Source organism: Chroicocephalus ridibundus, chromosome 6, assembly GCF_963924245.1.
Source record: "Chroicocephalus ridibundus chromosome 6, bChrRid1.1, whole genome shotgun sequence".
NCBI lineage: Eukaryota > Metazoa > Chordata > Aves > Charadriiformes > Laridae > Chroicocephalus > Chroicocephalus ridibundus.
This window is the reverse complement of record NC_086289.1, coordinates 61,448,779-61,473,443: the sequence shown is the minus strand read 5'-3', so window position 1 is coordinate 61,473,443 and position 24,665 is coordinate 61,448,779. Positions and strand designations below refer to the sequence as shown.

The window sequence follows — 24,665 nt, the reverse complement described above, 5'->3', positions numbered from 1 at the left end:
AAAAATAGGTGGAAAAGACAAATTTTGCAACAAAGTTCTTGAGCTAGTATTTCTTAACATATCTCAAAAACTAAGCATGAAAAAATAAGAATATATGCAGTAGAAGCTTTCAAACAGTCTTAATACCGCATAAACTGTAAATTCTGTCCCCTGAAGTGTAATGAATCAAACTTTACCACCAAACAAAATTTCCATGCATGCAAATAGATTCAATAATAGAATTACTGGATTAGAAGCCATATTCTGCCACATTTAACCCTATGACTTCATTGAAACTAGCGGAGGCAATTAAAAAGCAACACACTGCTCACTGCATAGGGATAACATTCACTGCTAATGGTAAAAAAAAAAAAGAAAGAAAATTTGACAAAAGAAAGGAAAAGAAAGGGCTTGGCAAATTAGAAATGTCCACGGTATCTCAAGATTGAAACTAGAGAGCACACTAGTGGTGATATGACCTTAAATCACCAAATTTTAAGCAGCGTTCATTTCATTTGCAGAACTAAGCCTTAATGCACCTAGAAAAAAAACAAATAGCTAATACACGTATTCCTAGCAAATGTGGAACATGGGTGGTAGCAATGCAATATGCACATTAAAGCAAAAAAGCAACAGCTTTCAAACATACAACAGAAATATAACAAGAAATATATAAGTAACAGTCTCACCCCATGTGTATGTATGTGCACATACTTTTCATTTTTTTAATTAAGCCCTGAGCAATTGGGGAAAGATAGTGATAAAGAAAGAAAGGGAAGTTAGAGGGAAATCCAGAGATAGCCTTACAGGAGTTTAAATGTATATGCCTTAGCAGAGGAGCAAGCACAGGAGGACAGGTCACAATCTACAAATATTTGAAAGATGTAAACCAAGAAGAAAGCAGGATTAAGGAACGAGAACAAAAAGTAAGAGAACAAATTAAGTCATAGCAAAATTCTGGTCAAGCATTTAATTATATATGGAAGTGATTTCTGAAGGCGTTACTGAGAATATCACCAGTTAAAGACATTTAGAATTGAATTAGAAAGGACCCTAAGAGAAACCTCACCTAAGCACCTGCAAAGACAGAGATAACATGATAAATTACTCCAGGTGATATTTCCAAATTATTAGTTTCTTAGTATTCTAAATGTAACCCATTATATTTATATACAAAAACCCCAAAATAGCGTTCACAGCAGCATGCGCATTGAAAGTGAACTGCTAAGATAAATCCTGGATTTAACAATTTGTTTTGAATCTAGTGATACAGCTTGAGGACATTTTCCCAATTAATTTACAAATGTTTGAAGTGATCCAGGATGAGACATCAACTATAGTGATGCACTAAAATTGGCAAGACTCATATTTCTCCCAAATCCAATTATGTCTTCCCATTAACCTTCTCCTGTTTATTCTCAGGATGTTAATAAATAAAAGTGATTTTTCAGAACACTGAACACCACTTACTACAATCTTAATGTTTTAAATACATTTGTGGATTCTTCTCCCCTTTTCCTATAAATTGGCTTAAAGTTTATTAAAGTTATTTCAAACAATTCTGAAGCAAACAATTTCCCATCCCACCTCAAAATTACCTTTCCTTTTGTTTTCCACATCCACCAATCTGACAAAGACGCATAACACAGATACCAGATGTGCACTAAGGTGAGCAGAACCACCACTAAATGCAATGTTCATTCTGTAACAATATCTTACTGGAAAGGTTTCAAAGTCTGAAGGGAACAAAAGCTGGGCATGAGAACATCTGGCTGTAACCAAGCTCCATCTAACATCTTTCAGAAGCTTTAACCTGGATCACCTTCATACATTGCAGCACACCCCGCTAACGGCTCACCTCGACCTCTAGAGGAACTTCGACCTCGAGGAGCCCCTACCACCGTTCCTCCTCCACGTCCTGTCAACCGCAGGACAGCAGCACTGTTTACAGACATCGAGAAATTTCTCTGCCAAGAAGAAGAAGAGAGAGACAAGGCGAGATTCTATTAAAAAAACAAAACAAAATCTCAATCAATCCTAAATTTAAAAATAAATTTTAAAATAAAATAAATTTTAAACCTAAAACAATCCTAAGTTTAGCTTAATACCAGGTCTGCTTTCCTTATGTTTGTTACAGGTTCTCTACAATTGACTAACACTAGCAAGTAAAAGGATTCCTTGGAGACATGCATAGGTGAAGTACTCCACAAAAGGATCTTGGTCAACATTAGTGCTTCCAAGTCACTTACCTGAAATTTCCATGCTCTAAAGGCAGCAAGTGAGCACCTACTCCTTTATCAGATGATTCCAGCACAGAAGTGATTAGAACATCAGCAGCTTTAAACACAGTCACTCAGTTGCAAAAAAGAGATTGGCACCTGCCTATACCTGACACCATTAATTAATACCAATTCTAAACTTACATAAGGAAAGCAGGAACATGTAAAGAACAACAGAAGCTGAATAAAACTATATTTACCAACCTTTGCAGAAATAACGTTTTTTCTCTAAATGTATCATAGGAGTAACATGCTTTGGGGAAAAATAAGTGTATTTAAGACTTATGAAATTTAAGTGATACTCATTTTAATAAGACAATAAACACCAGTAAAATTGAACTGTACTTTAATATGAAATGATTGCTAAGGAAAAAGCTATTTCGACAAAGAATGGATAATTATAACCAAATTCAGTCCCATTCTCTTGAGCACAAACAGTTGGAAACTGGGCCAAAGAATTCAGGCGCATGTTCAGAAATGTTAACAAGCAAACCTGAATTCACACACGCTTTCTGAAAACAAGTTTTAAATAATTAGAATGCAAAGGACTCCAGACAGCTGTTACATCAGGCGTCTTGACAGGAACTGAAAGGAGGCAAAAATTGCTTCCATGAACTCATCTGGATTACTATGACTTTGAAGGTCTTCAGAGAACAATGAGACAAGCAATTATATACTATTTAAAATCTAAATGGCTACCATCAAAGCCAATAGAAATCTGAAAGAGTTCTAACCCATTTCAGAAACAAGCCTAACCGCTTGATATGTTCTTCCTTCAAGAGAGAATTGGTAACTTAATAGACTTTAGGGATGTGGGGGCGCAATCCAGCCGTGCATGGCAAAACAGCACGGTCAGCCTCCAGTAAATCTGATTTTTATTTTCCTAGTTAGCTCTTTAATGATTTAAAACAACCATTTCAACATTACAGCAAGTCAAAATGAACTACCTCCATTTGCCTCTAAGCAGATCACCTTTCCTGCTGTTGATACTTCTGCTTTTTTGTGAATCAGTGAAATATTTTACTACAGAAACAATTTTAAACTATTGATCAAATTCACTGTCTTGCATAGGAGATTCCTTAATTTTTGATGCCTTATTTTTCCAATAAGAACAAAATAGCAATCTCACTTCCAATTTATTTTTTTGACTTGTCTGCTTAAACTCCAAACAAATTCTCCCTCCCCTCTGTAGCACTTACTGTGGTGAAGATGCAATCCTTGTAACATGCATAATGATAATAATCCACATGGTGAGATCACAAAAATAACAAAGCAGCAAAGTCAATAAAACAAAAACCACCCTATTCTCGATTAGTATATTACTTCAGTGTCTGTCCCTGACAATGCATATCAAAGAGCAAAGCTGCCCTAAAACAGGGTCTCAATTCATTTTTTAGTAGCAAATGGAAGATGTCCCATGAAACACACATCAGAAACATAACCACTGAGGACACAAAAAACTTTTCATTATATTCAGCAAGAGTTTGAGACTCCCTTACTCAAGCAGCAGATAAGATTAAGACAACTGAATTCTCTCCTAATGCAAATAAGAGCAACTGGGGGAAAAAAGGCAAAGGAACACATGCTGCATATTGCCAGCGGTCGGTGGTGGAAACCCCTGTTAAAGCTATACACAGAAGTCTTTTCTTCAAAACACAGTTCCCTGGATACAGATCTTAGACTAATCTATGTCATAACAAAACTTAATACGATGTGAATCAGTTGACCACTAGGTTAGCTCAGCATTCTTATCACTAGGAAAGTGACATTCTACATAAAAAGGATAAAAAGGACCAGCAATACTGTCCAAAGTATATCTACGTCCTGTAATAGGGAAATCTGGAGCCAAAAGTATCAGACTAGTTAAATTTCACAGCACTAAACAAATTTAAGCTTAAATCATCCTCTAGATAACTCATCTTTAAATCACCTTGAGAGAGATCAGACAAGTTCTTCCTGGACACATACTACACATGCATGGACAATGCTATCAAGTGCATAACTCTCAGTTTGCAAGCAAGAATTGCTCTGAATCCAAGGCAAGAGTAAGCCTGACTGGTTCAGCTCCAACTGAACACTACCCCAAATTACACGTGTTCTGATCAGCCTGTCCTCTACAGGACTCCCAATCTCTGTCCCTCGAGTTCCAAGAGGATAACACTAACTTCAGTATTCACTCAGGGGGCACAAAGGTGTTTTAAACTCTCTTTTATCAACCTTAGGTGAAAGAGCTTTTCTGCACCACAACTAGCAGCAAAGCCATTAACATTCACCTTAAGATCACTTCTGAATGGGATTCTAGATGATGAACAATGTTTATTATGTCATGGGAAACAAACACCAGGAATTTCTGTAGCTTAAATAACGCCATACCCTTGGTATCTCAAATCGGTCACGAAGGAGGAAAAGAGATCTTCAGACAAGAAAAAAAACCACATTGTTCACATCCTCTGGGTCCCCAGAACACATTAAAGGAAAGGCTTTCTCAGAAAGGGAATATGAAGCACTTCATTCAGATTAAGATTTTTGTGGAGATTGTGGAGAACTGTTAAACTGACCATGACAACTCCTGTATGATTACAATGAAAAGGAGCAGGAAAAAAAACAGTAATCGAGTGCACGCCAGCTCCTCAGGAGTTTTGAAGACTGATGAAACACTGGGCACTGCAGCAGAGGACCACCTACCCCTGAAGCTCAGCAGCACTTACCACCTCATCTGTACCAAGAGGCACATTTTCAATACCATAGCCTTCAACTCTTACTATTCCTCTTGGAGAGTATCTTGACAATCACCAGAAGCACACCTCCCCTTTAACCGTAAAAGGCTTGCAGTTTTCACTCTGAACGACTCCACTACGCATCAGCAAAAAAATACGTCCAAAGGTATTTGACACTGAGGGTCAATATTTCGTTGTGTTACTGTATGTCTGACTGACCATTTCCTGGGCTTGCTGCCTGAATCCCTCCTGTTCCCACTAGAGAATGACTAAGATTTCCCATAAAAGCGTATTCTCTCACTGGCTTTTTAAGACTAACTATGACATGAAGTGTCCATAGTGTATTCACATGAACTTAAATATGACTGCTGATCGAAAGCTAAACTATTAGTATCTTACGTCAAAGGATAGCATCCTAAAAATGACACAAAAAGTATGAATCAACTCTGAAGAGGAAGGAATTCCAGAAGAGGTGAAGAAGATATGCCAGAATACCCAGACACAAAAAGATGATGAAAAACTCAAGAATACAATAGCCTGGGGCAAAGGAAGGAGGATGCTCTAAAATCTTAAGAAATTAATACTAACACACCCCACCCCTACAAAAAAATCAAATTACACTCAAGTCAGTAAAAATACTCATCTATCTTTTAGAAAAGAAAAAAAACCCCAAAAAATCAAACCACAATATTCTGAAGTAAGAAAAGAAGAAAGAAGAAATATGACAAACCAAAGAGCAACTGCAAAATCAGAAGTTCTAACAGCCATGAAGAAGGAATCAATTCAGAGTCAAAAGTCAGAGGCATTTATCCAGAGGGGGGCAGACAGTTTTCTCTGCTAGGAATCGAATGAAAAGCAAGGGCTTTCAAACTACTGAGATCAGTCACCCTTGAAATGGAATCGTTGTGGACTACCTGCTCTCACTCTTACCTTGTTCACCAATTAATTATACACTTATAGAGACCAAACAGGGAAAAAAAAAATCAAGCAACTGCTTACATAAAAACTAATTAAGAGTACTGCACCTTCCTAAGAAATGTTAACAGTCAAAAAACTCCAACACTTCTCCAAAGACTACAAAGCTGAAGTTACAGAACCTAGACACTTCTATTACAACAGAGAAGGTGGTCCCAAAGCTGAAGAAAGTTTCATTAATCTAAAAATGCTGTGTACTTAAACAGGTAATACTTCCCAGAAGATGATCCTGGATTTAACAAGTTGTCTGTCTGCCATCAACAGAACAGTGTATGAAAAATATTTGTTCAAATTTAAGATACTAATTGAGCATGAACAGAATTTAAACTTTATGCTAACACAGCATGCTTTCATAACTTCTTTCCCTGAAATACACTAATCTTAAATTTTATGGTTTTTAATGGAGGCATACTCTTCATTTCACCTTTACACAAATGACAATCTAAAGGTGGCCTGGGGTTTTTTTTGGTTTTTTGTTTGTTAGGTTTTTGTTTGTTTTGAAGTGGATACAAACCTGTTCTTCTTCTGTAAAAGGTACAAGTGCCAGTGGTGGCAGGGGCTCCTCTTGTAAAATAGGCAGAAACTCCTTATCCAGAAGGTCTGAAGGTATCTGTATGAAAGAAAAATAGCATACAAATATAGTCAAGTATTTCCATTTCAGGGACAACGCCACATACTTTGATCAAACTTTTATCCTGCCAACTCTGTCTCCATCTACCAGGTACACCAGTACTTCCAATAACATTTACTGGGGGTGGGTGCAACTCCACTGGAAATTTACACCCCCCAGAAAAAAAATTCATATAGACAAAACACCCAAAGTATCCACCACCCACAACTGTAATATGTAAAGTATCAGTATCATACACATCAGAATTCAAACTTCCACACTGCCACAGCTTAGATCTGAAGTTAAATTTCATCTGGTAAATTAAAAAAGTATTGCTTTAACTTCAATGCACTTTTATAGCCACATTTATATATTTATATTAACAAAACTACCATATATAGCACAGAGGTTGTATTTGACTTAAAAGTCAGCATTTCCAATTTACAACCCACAAGGAGAGTAAAACCAAAGAAAAAGTAAAGTGAAACTACAGGTATGGATGCATTAAGTAGAGAAAACTCATGATTTAAATCAAAATAAATTTTAAACACTAATTTTTAACTAGTCCATCGTCAGATAGAAGCTCCATCAGCAGATGTGACCTTGAGCGTATGAACAAGCAGCTGCAATTACAGCCAAGTGAGTTCTAATTATGCCAACAGAGAAGTGTTTCAAAAATATCTAGTTCACAATACTACAGATAAAGAACTTCTCCCAATTTTAATTGAAGCAAAGCAACCTAAGGTTTTATTTCATTTGGGTATTTGCTAGCAGAAGTCTTCCTGCTTTCAATCTGAGTATCTTTTAATCAGAGATGCAACTTTGCCTAATCTTCAGGCAGCAAAGATTGAAGATGCCACAGTGAAAAAAGACTAGGGTACAAAATACAGCTGTAAAACATCACATCTAGTAGTTGACTAGAAACAGTGTCAAGAGTCCTCTCAGTCCCAATAACTAGAATTACTCAACACCATGGAAACACGTGTATATCAAAAGCAAGACATACTCTAGTAATAGTGCCAAAACACAGGGAGAAAATATTCTTTTAGACCATTCATAACCATTGGAGAGCTTCCTGTAACACAGGGTATTAAGGGGTTGTTCTGAATCAGTCGCAACTGCAGGGGTCTTAGCATTATCTGATATAGCATACACAAATTGCAAAGAACAGTCAGAAGACCTCTGACAGGCTGACTTATTCAAGCATAACATCAAGGTTTAAACTGCAGCTTCTCAAAGCAGAGCAGGATAGTTCTGCATGTTAAAGCACAGCTTTAAGCTATAACACGCTTATCAGCTTTTGAAAAAATCTCTGACATTCAATGCCCTTGAATCTGTGTATAAGCAACGCAGGGCTCCCAGCACTGTACAAAAATGTCAGCAGAGTCACAGTAGGTAAGGATATGGAGGTAGGCATGCACATCTATGTGCGAAGCTAAAGGCACAACCTGACATAATTTCTTGTAGTCCCTCCCTGATTCGAAGGTAAGGCTCTCGGAGGGATTCAGACTTCCAAGTCACTATGTGCCTCCTGCAACAATACACTAACCTCTGTCGGCACCTACAGAAAAACCTAATGTTTTCAAACGCGGAATGAATGAATCATTTGCCTGAACTGCTCTCTGAAATGTGACTTTCATATCGCCGAGACCTTTGTTTGAAATTAAACCAGAGGGAAGTTCTTGCCTTTCTACACGGCTCCTTTGTATTGCCTGTGCTAGACTGTGTGTCCTGAGTGCCAGAGAACTACTTGAGGCCTGCTCTCATTGGGCTGCTTACCTACTGAAGTGAGCTGCCTTAAGTCAGGATAAATGGCGAGCTCTTGCCTTTTTTTTTTTTTTAAGTGATCTGCTAATATGATTTATTGCCCAACTTTCAAGCTGAATCAAATAACTATTTTACACTATATTAAATAAAATCCTACTGAGGCAAGCAAATCTACACAGCTGCAAGGGGACTTTAATCCTCACTCATCTGTGGCAGTGGGACTGAATATGGCAACGAGGGTATTTTTTTGTTCTCAGAGGGTACAGGAAGTTGGCCCTAAAGTGACAAAAAGAATCAAACATAATTAATGCAGTAAGAGTAGGATCAAATAAGCACAAATACACAAAACCCACAATCTGACTTCTTCAGTTCTTTGCCAAGGGATACACAATTTCTTTGTCCATAATCACAAAATGCAAGTAACTATTCCTAATCACAAGACTGTCATTAGGAACACACACATTAGGCCTTCTTCCTCTTCCTGCTCACCTTATTATCCTTTAGAAAAAGTGCCAACATTTCTTCTCTCCCATAGCGATAGTCTGCTAGTTTGTACTTTGGCAAAGCCGGAGACAGAGGAGGGGATGTCACGCTCCCGCCACTAGACAAAGCTCGCAGCCTAAAATAAAGCAGAAAAGCAATGAAAACTGAATTAAGGAGAGAATGCGTCTTCACCTATGCGGTCATCTCTCTGCACGTTTACAGATTTGACAAAAATGAGAGAAATACAGTACTGAAAGCAAAGGAAAGACATTAACAGTCTAACTTCAAAACTCTAAAACTTGGTGCTTCAACAAGAAGAGTGAAAGAGCTTCCCTCATTTTTCACATAGATGGGAGAAAGAAAGAAAAAAAGATTCCCATGAGCACATCGAGGAATTCAACTCGTCCCCTGGAGAACTCTTACGTTGACTATATAGCAAGTTGGCTACACTCCTAAAGCCTTGACTAAGCTATTTACACTGACTGCTCAAAATTCAGTTGTAAGTCTTCCATAGATATTAATGGCAACAGCTTCTTTTTGACACAAAAAATTCTTACCTCCCTAGGGACAGTGCTGCAAACATTAATCTAAGGAAAAAGTTTGTTCAGATCTTTTGCAAAGTTTAACAGACAGAATAGGACAATAAATTTTGTGATGGGGTTTCTTCTTGTGTCTTTGGAATCCTACTCTACTCCAAATTCCTTTTCAGAAATTAAAATGGCATTTTTCAGAGACCATATAGATCATTTAACTTAGTGTCTCAATAAAAAAAGATGTACAAAATATAGCCACACTGTACTTCAGAGACATTTCAAGTAGTAATCTAATTTACAGTAACAGATAAATATGCTATTAAGTTTGGCCCCATCCCACTCAGGTAAGCTACTCAACTGCTTGCAAATAAAATCTTAGAGTTGTATGATATTACTGCCACCCTGCAGGTGCATTAGTCTCATTCTATACAGTCACTTCCTCAGCTACCCAAATATCCTGTATTTTCAAGTTTGAGGAATGTTTTACAAAAGGGCATGTGTAAAATAACAAAACCCAGACCATTTTCCTACCCTTGATGTGCATCTTAGACAAGTAAAACAATGAAAACTTCTCAACAATTGCAAAATCCTTGGAAAGGATGGTGCTCTAAACTAAAAACACTGATTCAGAGGCTACCTTTCACCTAATTATTGAAGCATGCTTTGATTTATTGTTCTTTAAACGGAAAAGAAAAAGTAATTTGCAAGTCAAATGTTTATCTTATTTTTTTAGTTTGGTGCCACCCAGTGGCAGTTTCTGTACATACCACTTCAAACCAAAAACGCCTGGGGAGGCACTATTCAAAGGATTAGATGGCTCAGTGCAATGCTCAACCCAGATCAAACGTGACCAAGAAATTTCACTATTAAGTGACACAAAAGCATACATGACAGACGTGACTATACTGCAACCCAAAGAATAATTATAAATCTTAGCACTTTATCCCTGTAAAAATCTAGTAACTCACTGAAGTGTAATATATACTTTCATACATAATCTAACCTGGTTTTTAAACTAAACGGAGACTGAAGTCCCCTCACTATGACACAGCAATCAAGTTGCTGTTAAAATATGTGCTGCTTTTAGAGTTGCCTTCCCCCTTCTCTTTTTTTAATATAACTTTGGCTTCCATCCATCAATGAATCTAATCATGTCTGTCTCTTACACTGAAGAGCACTCCAGCATAAGATATCTGCCTGGTGGGTGTATTTATAGATAACGATAAAGTCATTCTTTAACCTTCTTTCAATCTAACAAAATAGACTGAGCTCTCTCATTGTTTCGTGGGCCACAAATCATGCCTTATTTCTTTGTTGAATACTCTCCAATTTTTGTACATTGTGTATAAAAATGTGTCAGCAAAAGCAAATACGTTACTCCAGTAATAGTCTTACCACATGCTACCCAGCAATTATATTTCCTATAACCACTCCACACTCCCATTTACACACTTAAGGATCACATAACTCTTCAGAACCCACACCAGCCAGAATTCTCGTTTGTAATCGTGGCCACCAATACTTCAACAAGAAATTGGAAAAAACACTGAACAATAATCACACGTGTGCAGTTACTCATTAACAAAAACCAGGACAATACAAGTCAGACAAGCTGGAAAAGTAACAGCTGACACAAGACTGTATGTCATGGATTCCCTTTAACACAACAGCTCATTTTTCCTGACACTCTTCAGTGCGCACATGCAGGAGACTATGACATGAAATGCACACTTATACCATATTCCATATAGATATTTTTTTTTAAATACTGGGGGGGGGAAGACCTTGTTTAGCTATAGGTTTAAGTACAACAGCCTTATGTATCACAGGGCAAGACCAAACAAGAAAGATGTCTTCTTCCCTTACTTTGTGTATACCTCCGATGTCACAAACATTATTCCTCCCTCAGATACTTGCCAGCCATGTGAATGTTATGCATTACCATAACATGAAACCCAACTGATTTCACACACAATGCCCATTTACAAAGTGAAGGCTAATTTTATAATATTGCTTTCAGTCACAGGCCAGGGACTGAGGTGAAGGAGTATAGAACAATAAAGACATTATAACCCATTCAGTCTCATAATCAATTCAGTCCCAAAGGACAGGAATTCATAATGCTTTTTTAAAATTTTAGCCAAGGTTCCAGAGTCTCACAAAACAGAAAAAACTCACCATTCAGGCCCAAAGTTAAGTGTCTGAGTTTCTGCTGCCATTTTTTCCTGTTCTATTCCTCCTTTTTAAAAAGCGTGAACCTGAAAAATAAAAATGTTTACTATGAAAACAAGTGGCTTAATACAGTCCTTCATAAATTTCTTCACAATACAAAAGCACAACTGGTCTTGCAAAGAAGTGGAAAAAAATGACTGTGGAATATTTTTTTTAAATTAATGTACTACTTTTTTTTTTTTAATTAATTTACTAATATAGGAGTAACTGCATCAACATCTCTTCCCTAGCTTCCTCTTAACAGCTCAAAAAGAACACTGGATCAGGGTGCCTGAAGAAACAATTTGTACAAACAATCCCTTTTCAAATCAGTGATTACTGCAAGACAACCAAACACGGAGAACTGGATGCATAAACCTCTTCTGTAAGAACATAAATGCTTAATTAACAGAATTGCAGCTTCCTGACAATTACCAGAGGATAAAAAACCCACTAGAGTTCCAGCAAGAAAGATTTGCCAGTTGAGTGGCAGAGTATTCAAGAAATTTCCATTCTTCAAAAATAAGCCTTCTAAAGATCAAGTACATTCAATGCTGTGAGATCCTCCTAAATCTGCAGACAGATGACAGTATTTCTCTCATTCTTGGTTTTATTAAACAAAAAGACACACAACTTCAGACTTCAGCTACTTTTGTTCCTATTATCCAAGGTCCTGAAGACACTAGTGAAGGTCAGGTCAAATTGCTATATACCAAGTACGTATGGACAACAGCTGATGAAGCCATACTGGAGGGAAAGAACAAGACTAAGGGATGGCTATGAAGTTTTCTCTATCAGAGCCAAGTCCAGACCAGGTAGTTCTGGAGAAGTGCCTTTTGCAGTAAGAAAATATAGCTCCTTTTTCCTTCCAGCAATGGCAAAATCCAGATCTGCAGAGGAAGCGGGTTTGTTTTTAGAAAAAAAAAAAATCAAGTACTCTGTAGCCAAAGCCCAAACAAAAAAGGATTTGAAGCATGACCTACAGAAACTGGTTGATTAGACTCAAGAACCCATAAAGACAGATGGTAGGAAGGGAGCTTTCCTTGTCAGAACTCTGCTCCTTAATAGACCCAAGGAATAAATAAGGAGCTTCATAAATTTGTCCATACTTTGCATGAAAAGGTGGTGGAAAAGAAAACCAAACCAAAACATGAGAAGGCAAGATGTGGAAAGAAAAAGACAAAACTAAACAAAGGAAACATTTTTTTCTCATATATATGCTACTGAAGTAATGATATTAATTTTTTTTTAAAAAGTCACTAGCCTGAAAGCTAGAAAATGCCAAAAAACTACGCTAAAAGTGCTTGAGCAGATTTTACCCAAATCTTTGGGCATAAGATTACGAACAGTTGCAAAACTCCCTGCAGCCTAAACCTGCCAACCAGCGTTTGGCTCGTGTATTTTTACCACATGCCATATTAACTTCTTCCCATACACAATACAATCTATATACAAATTGTAGTATTTTTATTTTCACAATAACCCTATATAATGAAATGGGATCATCCCCACTACATGCACCAGAAGCTTATACAAGAACATCCAGCTGTTCTCACAGGCCTGGTTTGAGATTATTTTGGTCTGATTTGGGTTGCCTTTTTGAAGCAGCCGACAGCTCATCAGAACATTCACGGTGTATCCATTCATCATTCTGCAAATCAAGCTACAAGGTTCGATACCTAAAGATGACATAGAGCAGCCACATGTGAAATACTGTGGGGCAATTCAAGCAAACCACTGTGCACACTTCATCAGAGCCAAGTCACCATCATCATTCCTAGTAACCTTAATTGGATGGCTGTCCCTTGCTTCCTGCAACGCCTGTAATCCTTCTGCTGGGGGGTGTGTGTCAGGGGGGAAAAATTTTCAGATTAACCCACATGGATCACCAAGGAACCTGTAATCTTTAGCTCCTAACATCAAAGTTAGCTTAGTACCAGTAATACCAAAAAGGCTGGCACTGAACGTTAAACTGCAATGAAAACGCAGCTGAAAAGCATCAGATACAAGGATAAAGTACCTAAAACCAGCCAGGATCGAGCGGTTTACTAGTTTTGGATCCACTGGGCCCCATCCCTCTTTAGCCTCTGGGTTTCCTTCCCAAAAATTGAGGATACTGAGGATCTTTCTCTACTAGATTCCTAGTCTGCACTTCAGTACCTACAAGCATACGCAAAAGCCTGCTTATCTCATCCCACTGAGCTGCAAAATGCCTTTCCTTGTCCCTCATTCTGGCCACTGCACTTAGTTTTGGGAACTCTTTGCTGGCTTCCTCTTCTGTGTTGCATCCAGATAAATTACTTCCTCCCTATAATTTCTGACTGTATGAATTTTTAATTGAAAGCATGCACCTGTAAGTGGATAAAATGTAGCTGAACAGGGAAAACAACAAAAAACCCACACAGAATAAAAGCCAGATCTGCAGATGATCTGAGTAGGTGTAACAGGTGAATTTACCCTAATAGGCAACGCTACCCAGAAATAAAACATATGTGAAAAAGAAATTACAGGCAAAGCTGAGAGAAAGCCCTTGGAAAGCAGGCACTCTGGAAACAGGTAGCGATTTGTGAGGAGGGGAGCAGAGGAACAGAAAAAAAGAGACAAAAGCTAAGCCAGCAAGTGCAAGAGGAGTATATTTAGCCATGTCAGTGCAGACAAGAGAAGGCAAAAACCATGTGATGCTTTGGCTGCTGCTTTACAAACCGGCAAAGAGGTGAGAGCACAGAAGGCAAACTGGAGAGGAACCTCTGACAGGACTGCACAACACACACTGTTGGTGCGCAAAGCAGCTGCACTAACTGGAAAGGCAAGTTGGGGTGGACGATGCGACACTCGCATTGTGAGAGGAGAGTCAGGGTGGAGCAAGAAAAAGGGTGAGGAATTAAGAAAAGGGAGTGAGCAACCAGGTCACAAATTTAACTATTTTGGCTAGGAAAAGGCATGAATTTATCTGATCTTTACTACCTAGATAACTTTCTTAGGCTCTAACTTCCATATTAATAATTAAAATGTTAATTTTGGTCTTTTTTATCTATGGTGCCTCCTTATTAATCAAGGGTGTCAAATCACAAAAATAACATATACCTAGCACATTTCCTCCTTGGTATCATTTGATGAAGGAAAAGCCCCTTTTCTGGACTGCTAGCATTTTGTAGATCAAGATTTTCTACAAATTAATGCCTATTGATTGAGGAATCTGCACAACCACAGATTTTATACGGACAAGGAGCACACACGGACAGTCTCAAGTTGAAGCAAGAAGCTGAGGCCATATTTTGATAATGCCAAATTAGCACCACTGTTTGGGCAAGAACGCTACCTGAGGATTTCCCACCACTCCTTCAAAGGGGAACCTTTTCTCCAAGATTTTCTTCAAATCAGGTCAATCCTTGGTCAAGGTGCCAATGCAACCCTACAAAGAGTTGCAGTTTTCCTGCGTATTAGGGGAAAAACAGAATTGCTTCATAAACTGGAACTGAGACCTGGTGTTCCTGGGGCAGTACCCCAGCCACAGACCCGCTATCAGCATGCAGGACTGAAAAGAGAAGAAATCACATTAGCCCCACCACAAACCTGCGGACTGGCTCGGGAAAAAACATCCTTTCTATTTCACCAGCAGCTTAGTACTTTGGAAGTCAGAAGTCCATCCTCTGAGCCGACACAAAATGTAATCCAGTAACGTTAAGCCTTTAAGTGGCTTTCACTCACAATTAACAGGTAATATTATAGGTACAGAAGTTGCTATCAGCACCACACAGCTCATTTCATTGGTTTGCTTTATGTACGATAGTTGTTTTACCAGGCTCACGGTTTTTTTAAATTGTTTTTCAAGCTCACTTTTCAGTACCTGACAAATTCATTAAAGCTCTCAGAAACATCTGCTTCAGACACAAGTCGGAACTTGATTCTACCAGATAGATTTGTGTGTTAAAATGCATAAGATGTTTCAGTTGAAAAAAAATATTTAAGGAAGGTCTACAATTATGTAGCACATTTTAGCCACAAGGTGTGTTCTTTTAAAATGTATAGCTAGCTAATAAATATCTAGGAAAAAAGCTGTTTTCTAGAGATTTTGAAAGAGCTGAACTGCCGTGAGTCCACGACACCCAGACTTTGCTCAACCTCAAGATTTATATGAAATTGCCATTTTAAGGTTTGTCCCTTACTCACAGGCACTTGAGTTAAGGTTTCCAGGCAATGTTAAAATCCTACAGTTCCATTAAAGAATTCTGTCAACTTGTACTACATGGCAATCTGTCTCACCAAGATGTTTTACTGTTTTGGATAGAGATAAACTGATTCTCAGCATCCCAAGTTGAGATTAAGCAATGTCTGCATTCAGGTCTGCCCATCTAATCTTTCCTACAGACAAAAAAAATAATTTTAAAGACTTGGACTGTCACTGCAATTTATAGCTTTGGGGCTGCTGCTTGCTTAGGCTTTTTTATTAACTTTGGAAACCTAAACCTTGGAAAAAAGACGTACCACTGATCCTTCCCCTACACAGCTCCTTTATTTTGAAACGGTCTACTGTTTGATCAGAGATGTTTAGGAAGAAAAGCACCCTTTCATTTCAAGGTAGTTATATTGCTACTGTAGGTTTGAAACAGCCTTTTTAACCTAGAAATTGGATGAAAACTTTGAGAACATGAAGACAAAGAACATAAAGGCAATCTAACGCAAGCAAATTTAAGAGCAAGGAACCAAGTTCTCCTTGAATAAACTTGGAACAGGAATTCAACAGCAGTGCTCCACCATGCAACAGCAACATTACATCAAGATGATAAAACCTCACCTTCCACAAGCAAGAAAACATTCCACAGACAGCTACCAGAGCTAGCTAACTTTGGTGCCAGTAACTGTGTTTTTAAAAAAAATAACAGGCTGACTGAATAATTAATGCCAATTTTCTCTAATTCGTGAAATATTAAAGATGATCCAAAATGGTATGGAAGCTACCTTTTAAGTACAGTGGTAAATAGGATGACTCAGGTGGCTACACTATCAGTCTGTTTGATATTAATCATTGGCTAAAGCAGACAACACTGATTAAAGGACACTGACATAATTAAGGCCAGCCAACATAGATTTATGGAAGACATTCGATCACAATATACTTTTGAAACAGTAGAAATTTCATTGCTCAACAAGTAGGTGAAATAGAATTTAACTTCTACAGGACACTTCAATTAAGTACAATGCTAAAAAGAACAAAATCATTCAGAACCACATGAAAAGTCTCAAATCATCACAACCTATTTTTTTATTTTAACCTTCTCTTCCAAAGAATCTACGACAACTAATATCAGAAGGCAAAATAGTCTCAAAATAGTAAAAGGTAAGGAGGTCTCCTCTACTTCTACAGAATCTGTAACATTGACCCACGTAACTTCTAAAACATGAGGATGACAAACATGGATATGGTAAATAATGGAAATGACACATCATCAATAATACCATTATGAATTATTCAATTACTCAGTCCAGTATAGCAGGTTGCATTTAATAAGGCCAAGCACACAATCAAAAGACTCACCAGCAGAAAACACAGGTGATACATGACAAATACAAGACTATTCTGGAAAAACACAGTCTGAAACCAATCTGAGATTTATGACATTAATCAGCTGAAAAGGAATACATGATACAACACTGACTAGAAGAGCTAACATAAAACTATGAATACAGGAATAAAGAAATATAGAGTGAGTACAGAGTGGGTTTTATCACTGCAGGGATACTATGTCCTGTTCTATTGTCCAAAAGGCAAGAAAGCTGATAAATAAGGTGTTCAAAAATTGATAAAACATGACAAATGCCTTACAATGGGGGGGGGGGGGGGAGGGGGGGGGAATCCCAAAACCCAAACCCACCAAAGCTCTATTTGTTGAGCTTGCTCAGTCTGTAAATGATGATGCAGGTGAAAAAGGCTGAAGACCCAAGTTTATTCAGTGAAGGGACTAAAGCAAGACATTGAGAGATAAACAACAGAGTAAGCTATCTTCAGGTCAACACGAAATGATTTTCCTAAAAAGTATGTTCTAGTTTAAAAGAAAATTAATTAAAAAAAATCCAATGCTCACATTACACAAGATGCCAGACAAGCCAGAGTAGTCCCTTATGGCTTACCAAGCCTTTATCCTGAAAAAGGTGGTGAATTTTTCAAGGCCTACCTACTTTCATGCCAGGAAGTTTTTCCTAGGGAACAATGTCTAAAACATCCACTTCTCCAGAAGCTACACCTCTATTACCAGTTACATTTTTAGATCTCTTTTAAAGTCTTATAACTTTTCTGTCTCAAATCATTGTCGTTTCCATTTCTCAGCAGTTTCTGGTCAAAAATTGCCCAAGACATTCTCAAGGGCATGACCAAACTGACTGCCCTCTGCCTACTTCATCCAGATCCATCTAAAACTTCATGGAGTGCTGCACCTTGCAACATGGTACACCATAGTCAAGAATGACAAATACAAAAAGTAGGCACTGAAGCTCTTCTGGGATAGGATGACAAGAAAGATTATGGAGACTTGCACACCTAACAAAACCCAAGAAAAATAAAGGAACATTAAATGTCACAATTCCAGACATCTTCCTCCTTTCCTACCTATTACTGTACCCTTGGTGGTGAGAGGTAGGTTAGAGAGCCATCCACTTCTTGCTTCACCTGAACATGAACAAATGTGAAAGCTTCTCCCAGTTTCTCTGCCAGAAAGCAGTCTGACCTCCACCTTTATTATAAGACTTCCAGCCAAAGGCGATTAAGCTGTGAGCAGAGTCAGGGGACCACACCCTTGGCCCTGCCACTGGCTGGAACACAAACCACTTCTCATTCCAAATCCTGTCCCAAAAATCCTGCCAGAACTCTTGTTTTCCAGATGAAAAAAATCACTTCCACATCTGTCTCTACCTTGTACATGGAAAATTTGCTGGTAGGTAAACATTTAGTCCGTGCTATTCCACAAGTTGTTACAGATCAGGATGATGAGTCTGTCTATCTGCTCCTCAACAAGGCCAGTAGCCAGACCATGTGAATGCAACCAAAACCACATAGAAGCACCTCTCTCCCAGTCGTCACACACATACGTATGTTCAAAATGGCAGAACAGAGCTTGAGACTGCATTCACTGAAAACATTCATTGAATTAACAAATCTGGGTTGTTGTGGGGTTTGGTTTTGTTTTGTTTTTAAGTGTCATTTGCATAAGCAGCTTCTTTGGCCTCTGTAGAAATCCTCTGCCCCCACCCCCTTCTTAAGGCTTCCTACTCATGCAGTTCTGAGATGTCCTATACTTCAAATATTCAACAGTGAGAAACTGTCTAATAAAAAGTCCTAACAGAGCATCAGTATGTGTGTAAGATTGCAATCAGGAAGTCAGAAGGTAACTTGTTACTACATATGAATGACATCATTTAATAGCTTATCATTCTTCTTCTTTTTTATGTTAATATCACAGAAAAACCTCACTTGTTTTGTTCTGAAAACCATACCTTTATACTGACTTGTGATGTCATCCTGATCCTGCCTTAGTACTCTTAAAACATAGTGTAACATAAATAGAGAAAATTATATATACAGATGATTCAGCATTAACTATGCCTAATGTAAAAGCTTCCCCTGGTTTTAATGGTAACTGGGCCTCCAATTTATTAAATCAAGTTATTAGATGCTTTTACTTAAAAGCCTTGCCATATGCTATTTCCATGATCAGCCTCACCCACATTATTCAGCCTAACACTGATGTCGGCCCTGCTTTGAGCAGGAGGCTGGAGCAGACAACACCAAAGGCTGGTCTCTTCCAACCTAAGTCATCCTCAAATCCTACCATATGCAGCTGCAAAAAATACATAAATAAAAATCAGTTTATACATCCATTATTTGCCAGCCACAGCAACTCCCTGACACATGACATTCAGACTCCAAGTCTGAAGTTACATAAACTCAACTACCTATTCGTTGTCATAAAACATCACCCAAAGTGCACCTTTTCCTTCTGTTTCTTCCGATCTGAACTGACACACCGCCATGCACCGACCACAAATCTGCTTTTACCCAATCTGATCTACACATGTAGATCTACAGCCTCTGAACCTCCCAATCACACAAACCAGTATCTTTATCATGAAATACTATCAACAGAATGCAAAGTGCTTCAATTTGTTGTCAGAGACAAAAGAGAAAAGTATTTCCTAGTAACCACAACATGAAACAAGTATTTCTCTACTGAATAAAAAGGACCAAATACCCAGTAACAAAATGTTACCTTCACAAAGTGCAATGCATCACACTTACTTTCACTGCAATAACACCTATTTAACATACAAAAATATTTTTCTCACCAGTTTATTTTCCAAACACATTATATGTAAGCTCATTCACCTGTTTATAATGACAAATTACATATACAAGAGCCACCGTTGAAGGCATCAAGTAATCATTCTTCCTTATTTGCCTAGATTTTTTTAAAAACATATGGCCAAAGCAATAGAAAAATCATAATACACAGCTTTAATAATTAGCTGAGGGAATCAAAAAAATAGTAAGTGATCCAAAAGGTACTGTCAACAAGATGATTTTAAAACAAAATCATCAAAATTTCTCATTGACCTACAGACTTTACTAACTCTACAGAGGTCCTGGTATCCCTTCTGTTTTTCTCCTCAGTCCTGAGGTCGATATCCAGCTTCTATATATTTATATCTATAAGCTTTAAGTATTACAGGAGAGACTCACTTCTGAAAACACACGCTTTGATTTCATGCTTGCCATAAACCTCAGACACATTAAAACAAGTCTGTGTATCCTTCCCCCCCCCAAAAATAAAAAGGCAAGAGAGACATAAAAATTTCAATCACAGTGTAGCTTCCCACACAGACATCAAGCAGCAACCCCCCACCAAAAAAAAAAAAAAAAAAAAAAGAGAAGTGGATGCATTTTGTAATCAACACACTGTGGCAATCTCAGCTACTAACAAAGCAATGCAAAGACCTGTCTTCTATAATCCTTTACTACCATCTGAGCTCAAGATCTTAAAATAATGGTATTAAACATCACTATGATGAACTACATGGTTATATATATACTGCCATCAACCACAAGAGGGCCAATGTTGTATAGACCTTCTAATTTAAAGCACTGATAATTCTTTTTAGTTCCATGCATAACTTATGTACCCTTGAGCAAACTTGCTAAGTTTTCTCAGTTCAATTTCCAAGCAAGACTACTTGTGCAAACAAAAAACATTTAGGAATTGACTGCAAGAGGGGAAAGGAGCGGCTAAGCTAGGCTGATAACTGACTTTGTTCCTGTAAAAGCAAGTACCATCCCCCCCCGCAGCATTTCAGACACCTAGGTTTTCAAGTGTCACTCGATGAATTAAAATAAATTGATGAGAAAACCAGACAAAGAAACAGTCCCTTTCAACACAAACGCTTCTTCAATAACAAAGAGGAGACAGGTTTCTCCTTACTAAGGCATCCAATGGATCTCTAGCAAGCTATGTAGGAAGAAGGCGGCAGATCAGGCCCGTGCTTTTACGCTTGTAAGCGGAAATTTTATTGGTCTGCCCCTTAGCTCTATCTATATTCATGAATTAAATATAGCTTATCTCTACTCATCTTTGAGCAGAAGCACTGAGAGAAAAAACACCACCACCACACAAACAGAAAAATGATGATGCTAGAAAAAGGAATTTTTTTCTAAATCTTACTTTGAGAAGATTTAACATTGTACCTTTAAGAGTCCCAAGAAAGAATTTTAAAGGCCTCAATGAAACAATAAGAAACATACATTTGACAGTTACTGGAACTTACAAGATCAGACAAAAGTAAGCAGAATCCAATTTCATATTCTTGGTGTTTCAAACAAAAAAAAAAAAAAAAGAGAGCTGGAGGCCTGAACTACTTTAAAGGAGTGGGAAGACAAGAAGAAAAAGACCATGGTCCAGGTACGTAGCTCATCTTCGTCAGTTACTGTGAACCAATGTTTCCCTTGTATGTTTAAGTAATTAGACAGATCTTTCAATAGAGGCATGTAGTAGCAAACCACCTCTTCAGCCAGTCAGCTGCCCCAATGAGATGTTCCATATGACTTTGACATCTAGTTTGTTTTTAAATGAAGTACCTATAGATCCTAAAAGAGCTACCAACTTTTTTCTTACATTCAGGTATAAGAAACTCTGGTTTATGATAGAGCTCCATTTAGACAACTGGCCTTAGGAGACAGCACAGAAGAAATGCAATGGTGCTTAGTCTAAATGCCCTAAAAAAACCAAAAAACATAAACCCACTCCAAACCTTCTTTGCACTCCTCTTTTACACAGTTTCTTCTCCTCAATCAAGCAGTAAAACAGACAGAAAAATTAAATTGTAAAGCCCTCAACTCTCTATTTACAAGCATTTTTTTCACTTACATCAGCATAAAGATTGTATTTTTCATTTACTGTACGTTTTAAGAAGGCAAGAAAAAACACTAACAGAAGTATCTGAGGATATTTTACAGTCCTCTTAAGATCAACATCTGTAATGAAAAGAGCATCTACAAGAGTCCCAGTTTTTACTGTGGTATCAAATCATTTTTGTAAGCACCCTGTGAAACATATCATCGCTGCAACATGAGCACTTTGCATTTTAGTTCTATGCTTTTGCTTTAAAAGGTAGGCTCAAGAAACCATTCAGAAAAGGTACTAAAAGAAATACAGTGACCAGGTACCCCCATGAACATTCATGCATCCAGGGGCTGGGAGAGCCTAAGCAGCTCTTAAAATCATTGAAAGGGCCTATTAAAGTCTCAACCCAAGAAGTGGGTCTTGTTGGAAGTGACACTCGACTTCCATGGATAAATCTCTATAGTCAACCGTTAGACAGAATTTTTTTTTTTTAAAGCACACATTCAGTGAGAAATTAACACTGACACACGTGACCATTGACATCAGTTAACCCGTAGAACTATACGAGCCTGGGGGGCAGAGGGGTGCAGAAGGGGCAATGGACACTCCAACATTTTTGTTGACACCCCCATGCCACATTTTTACCTTAGCATCAGCTAACTGTTCAAAGGATGCCTATTCAAGCGAACAGCAAGAATACCAATACCTCATAATACTAAAGCTCTTATTATCTATTGGAATCAACACCCAATAACAGAGCTCAAAAACAGCAGAACAAAGCTTTTGTTGGTGACAACTGCAACCCATTTTGTTTACAAAGGTTCCCAATTATCACGCTGTGAATCTACCAAATGTTCTATTCACAAAGCAACAAATTAATTTGTGTTTATTAAAAAGTTTCTTAACAACAAAAGCAACCAGCAGAGTTATGGGAAAAGGAAAAAAAAAATTCACACGTACTTTCCAGGAACTTGCCCAAGTCAGCTCCTGAAGCAAGAAAATAGAATGAGCAGCAAGAAGTTAGACAGAAGAACATAATAAGAATTCAGAAGTTCTTTCCCCTCCCACCCAAGAAAACAGACACTTCAGAATTATAGTAAGATGTAAAACACTACAATAGCAAACCACAAACACTGAGCTCAAGGTTACTGGGGAAAATGTAGGTTTTATTCCAGAAGTACCACTTGGCAACATCTCCTTTTGGCCTACAACTTGTCCCACTTCAAAGTGCAATTACACAGAGTTGAAAGAGCGATGACTGCTTTGTTGACACTGAAACTACTTGTCTTGGATCAATACCAAACGTACAGAATCCTGATCGATGTTTTCTTCAGCCTGCCAAGGCCTCTCCAGTCAACCACTGCTGGTCATTGCTGCTCCCAACACCCTGCTGCCTGCGGGAAGGGGGAGAAAGGCTCGAGTGCTCGACGAGCTCCCTCCTTCCTCTGCCTGTATAACCTGACAGGGCTGGGCGTGCTCGGAGCGGGGCACACATAGGCTTCAATGAGGGCGCACCTTCCCGCGGCGCTGCCGGATCACAGGCCCACTCCCACCGGGCTGGGAGGAGACGAGCGAGTTCACAAGGGTCAGCCTGAGGGGAGACGGCGCCGGAGAGGCAGCTGCCAGCCCCGGAGGGCGTGAGGAGCCCCGAGCGCCCCGCCGTCGCCTGACAGGCAGCGTCTCCCCCTGCCGGGACCTGCTGCCAAGGAGCCGCATGGAGAAGGCAAGGCCCGCGCTCCCGAGCGGGTCCAGGCCCAACGAGCCCTGCAAAAGCCCATCGCCAGGCGTGCAGGGGAGACCCTCCGGGCGCGGCCCTCGTCGCCAGACGGGGGCGGCCTCGCCTCCCGGTAGGCCGCAGGGCGCCTCGGGGCTGCGGCACCCGCGGCGGACCGGAGCCGCCGGCGAGGCCGGTGCTCAGCGGGGCGGCCTAGGCCCCACTATCGCAGGCGGGGAAGGGCGGCAGCAGCGGGAGGGCGGCGACAGGGGAAGCGGCAGGGCCGGCCGAAGCAGTGGCGGGGGCAGGGAGCCGGCGGGACGGCGTTACCTGCGCTCCCGGACGGAGAGTCCCTCACGGCCACAGCGACTCCTCAGCCCCAACAACACAAGATGGCGGTTGCGCCGCCACGCAACGTCACGTGAGGCCAGGCCCCGCCCCCTCTGCCTCCGCCGCGGGACCCGGATGAGCGACGCCGCTCTCCCCCCCGCCCTCGGGCAGGCACCGCCCGCGTGACGACGCGCGAGTGGGGGGGAGTTGTCCCCCAGCCGCTGCGCGCGCATGTTCCCTCACACACAGCGCCCCCTGCTGGAAGCGATGGGAACCGCACCTCCCCTTGCCGCACAGCCCTGTGGGAAGGTGGGGGTGCTATGGCGGCGGGGCCGTGCTGAGGGCCATCCCTTTAGCGACAGTACCGCCTCTCTCCAGGCCGGGCAGGGTCCCCCAGCGCCGGGTGGGGGCTAAACTGCCTGGTGGGGCCTCGGCCCCTGAGGTAAATTACTGCCTCCTCCCTTCAGGAGCACAGGTTTTCGCCCGCAGCCGTACTCTTTCCCTTGCCCTCTCGCTCACTTCTGGCTCTGTTGTTAGCACTGAAGCTCTGAGAAGCGACCGTGTTTTACGCGGGTGCTGTGTCCAGGCACCGGAGGAGGCCTGTGGGTATGCTGCGGTGGGAGACGGCCCGGGAGGCGGCTGCTGCTGCTGACAGAGGGCATTAGGCCATACATATTTTGAA

At 39.8% G+C, this 24,665-nt stretch overlaps 1 protein-coding gene across 10 annotated transcripts in view; it reads right to left on the bottom strand.

Moving 5' to 3' along the window:
- Positions 1–24,109, bottom strand: part of GIGYF2 (GRB10 interacting GYF protein 2) — a 77,204-nt gene extending 53,095 nt beyond the window's left edge. For 9 of the 10 annotated variants that reach the window (XM_063339728.1, XM_063339725.1, XM_063339727.1 and 6 more), the window contains exons 1-5: positions 23,984–24,109; positions 11,522–11,601; positions 8,817–8,946; positions 6,465–6,560; positions 1,838–1,946 (exon numbers count right to left, since the gene is read on the bottom strand). In XM_063339728.1, coding sequence (XP_063195798.1) covers positions 1,838–1,946; positions 6,465–6,560; positions 8,817–8,946; positions 11,522–11,562 — 376 coding nt within the window. In that variant the 5' untranslated portion in view covers positions 11,563–11,601; positions 23,984–24,109. Of the gene's footprint in view, positions 1–1,837; positions 1,947–6,464; positions 6,561–8,816; positions 8,947–11,521; positions 11,602–22,899; positions 22,927–23,983 lie in introns of all 10 variants that reach the window. The other variant, XM_063339726.1, reaches the window with a different exon arrangement.
- Between the last annotated feature and the right edge of the window lie 556 nt (positions 24,110–24,665).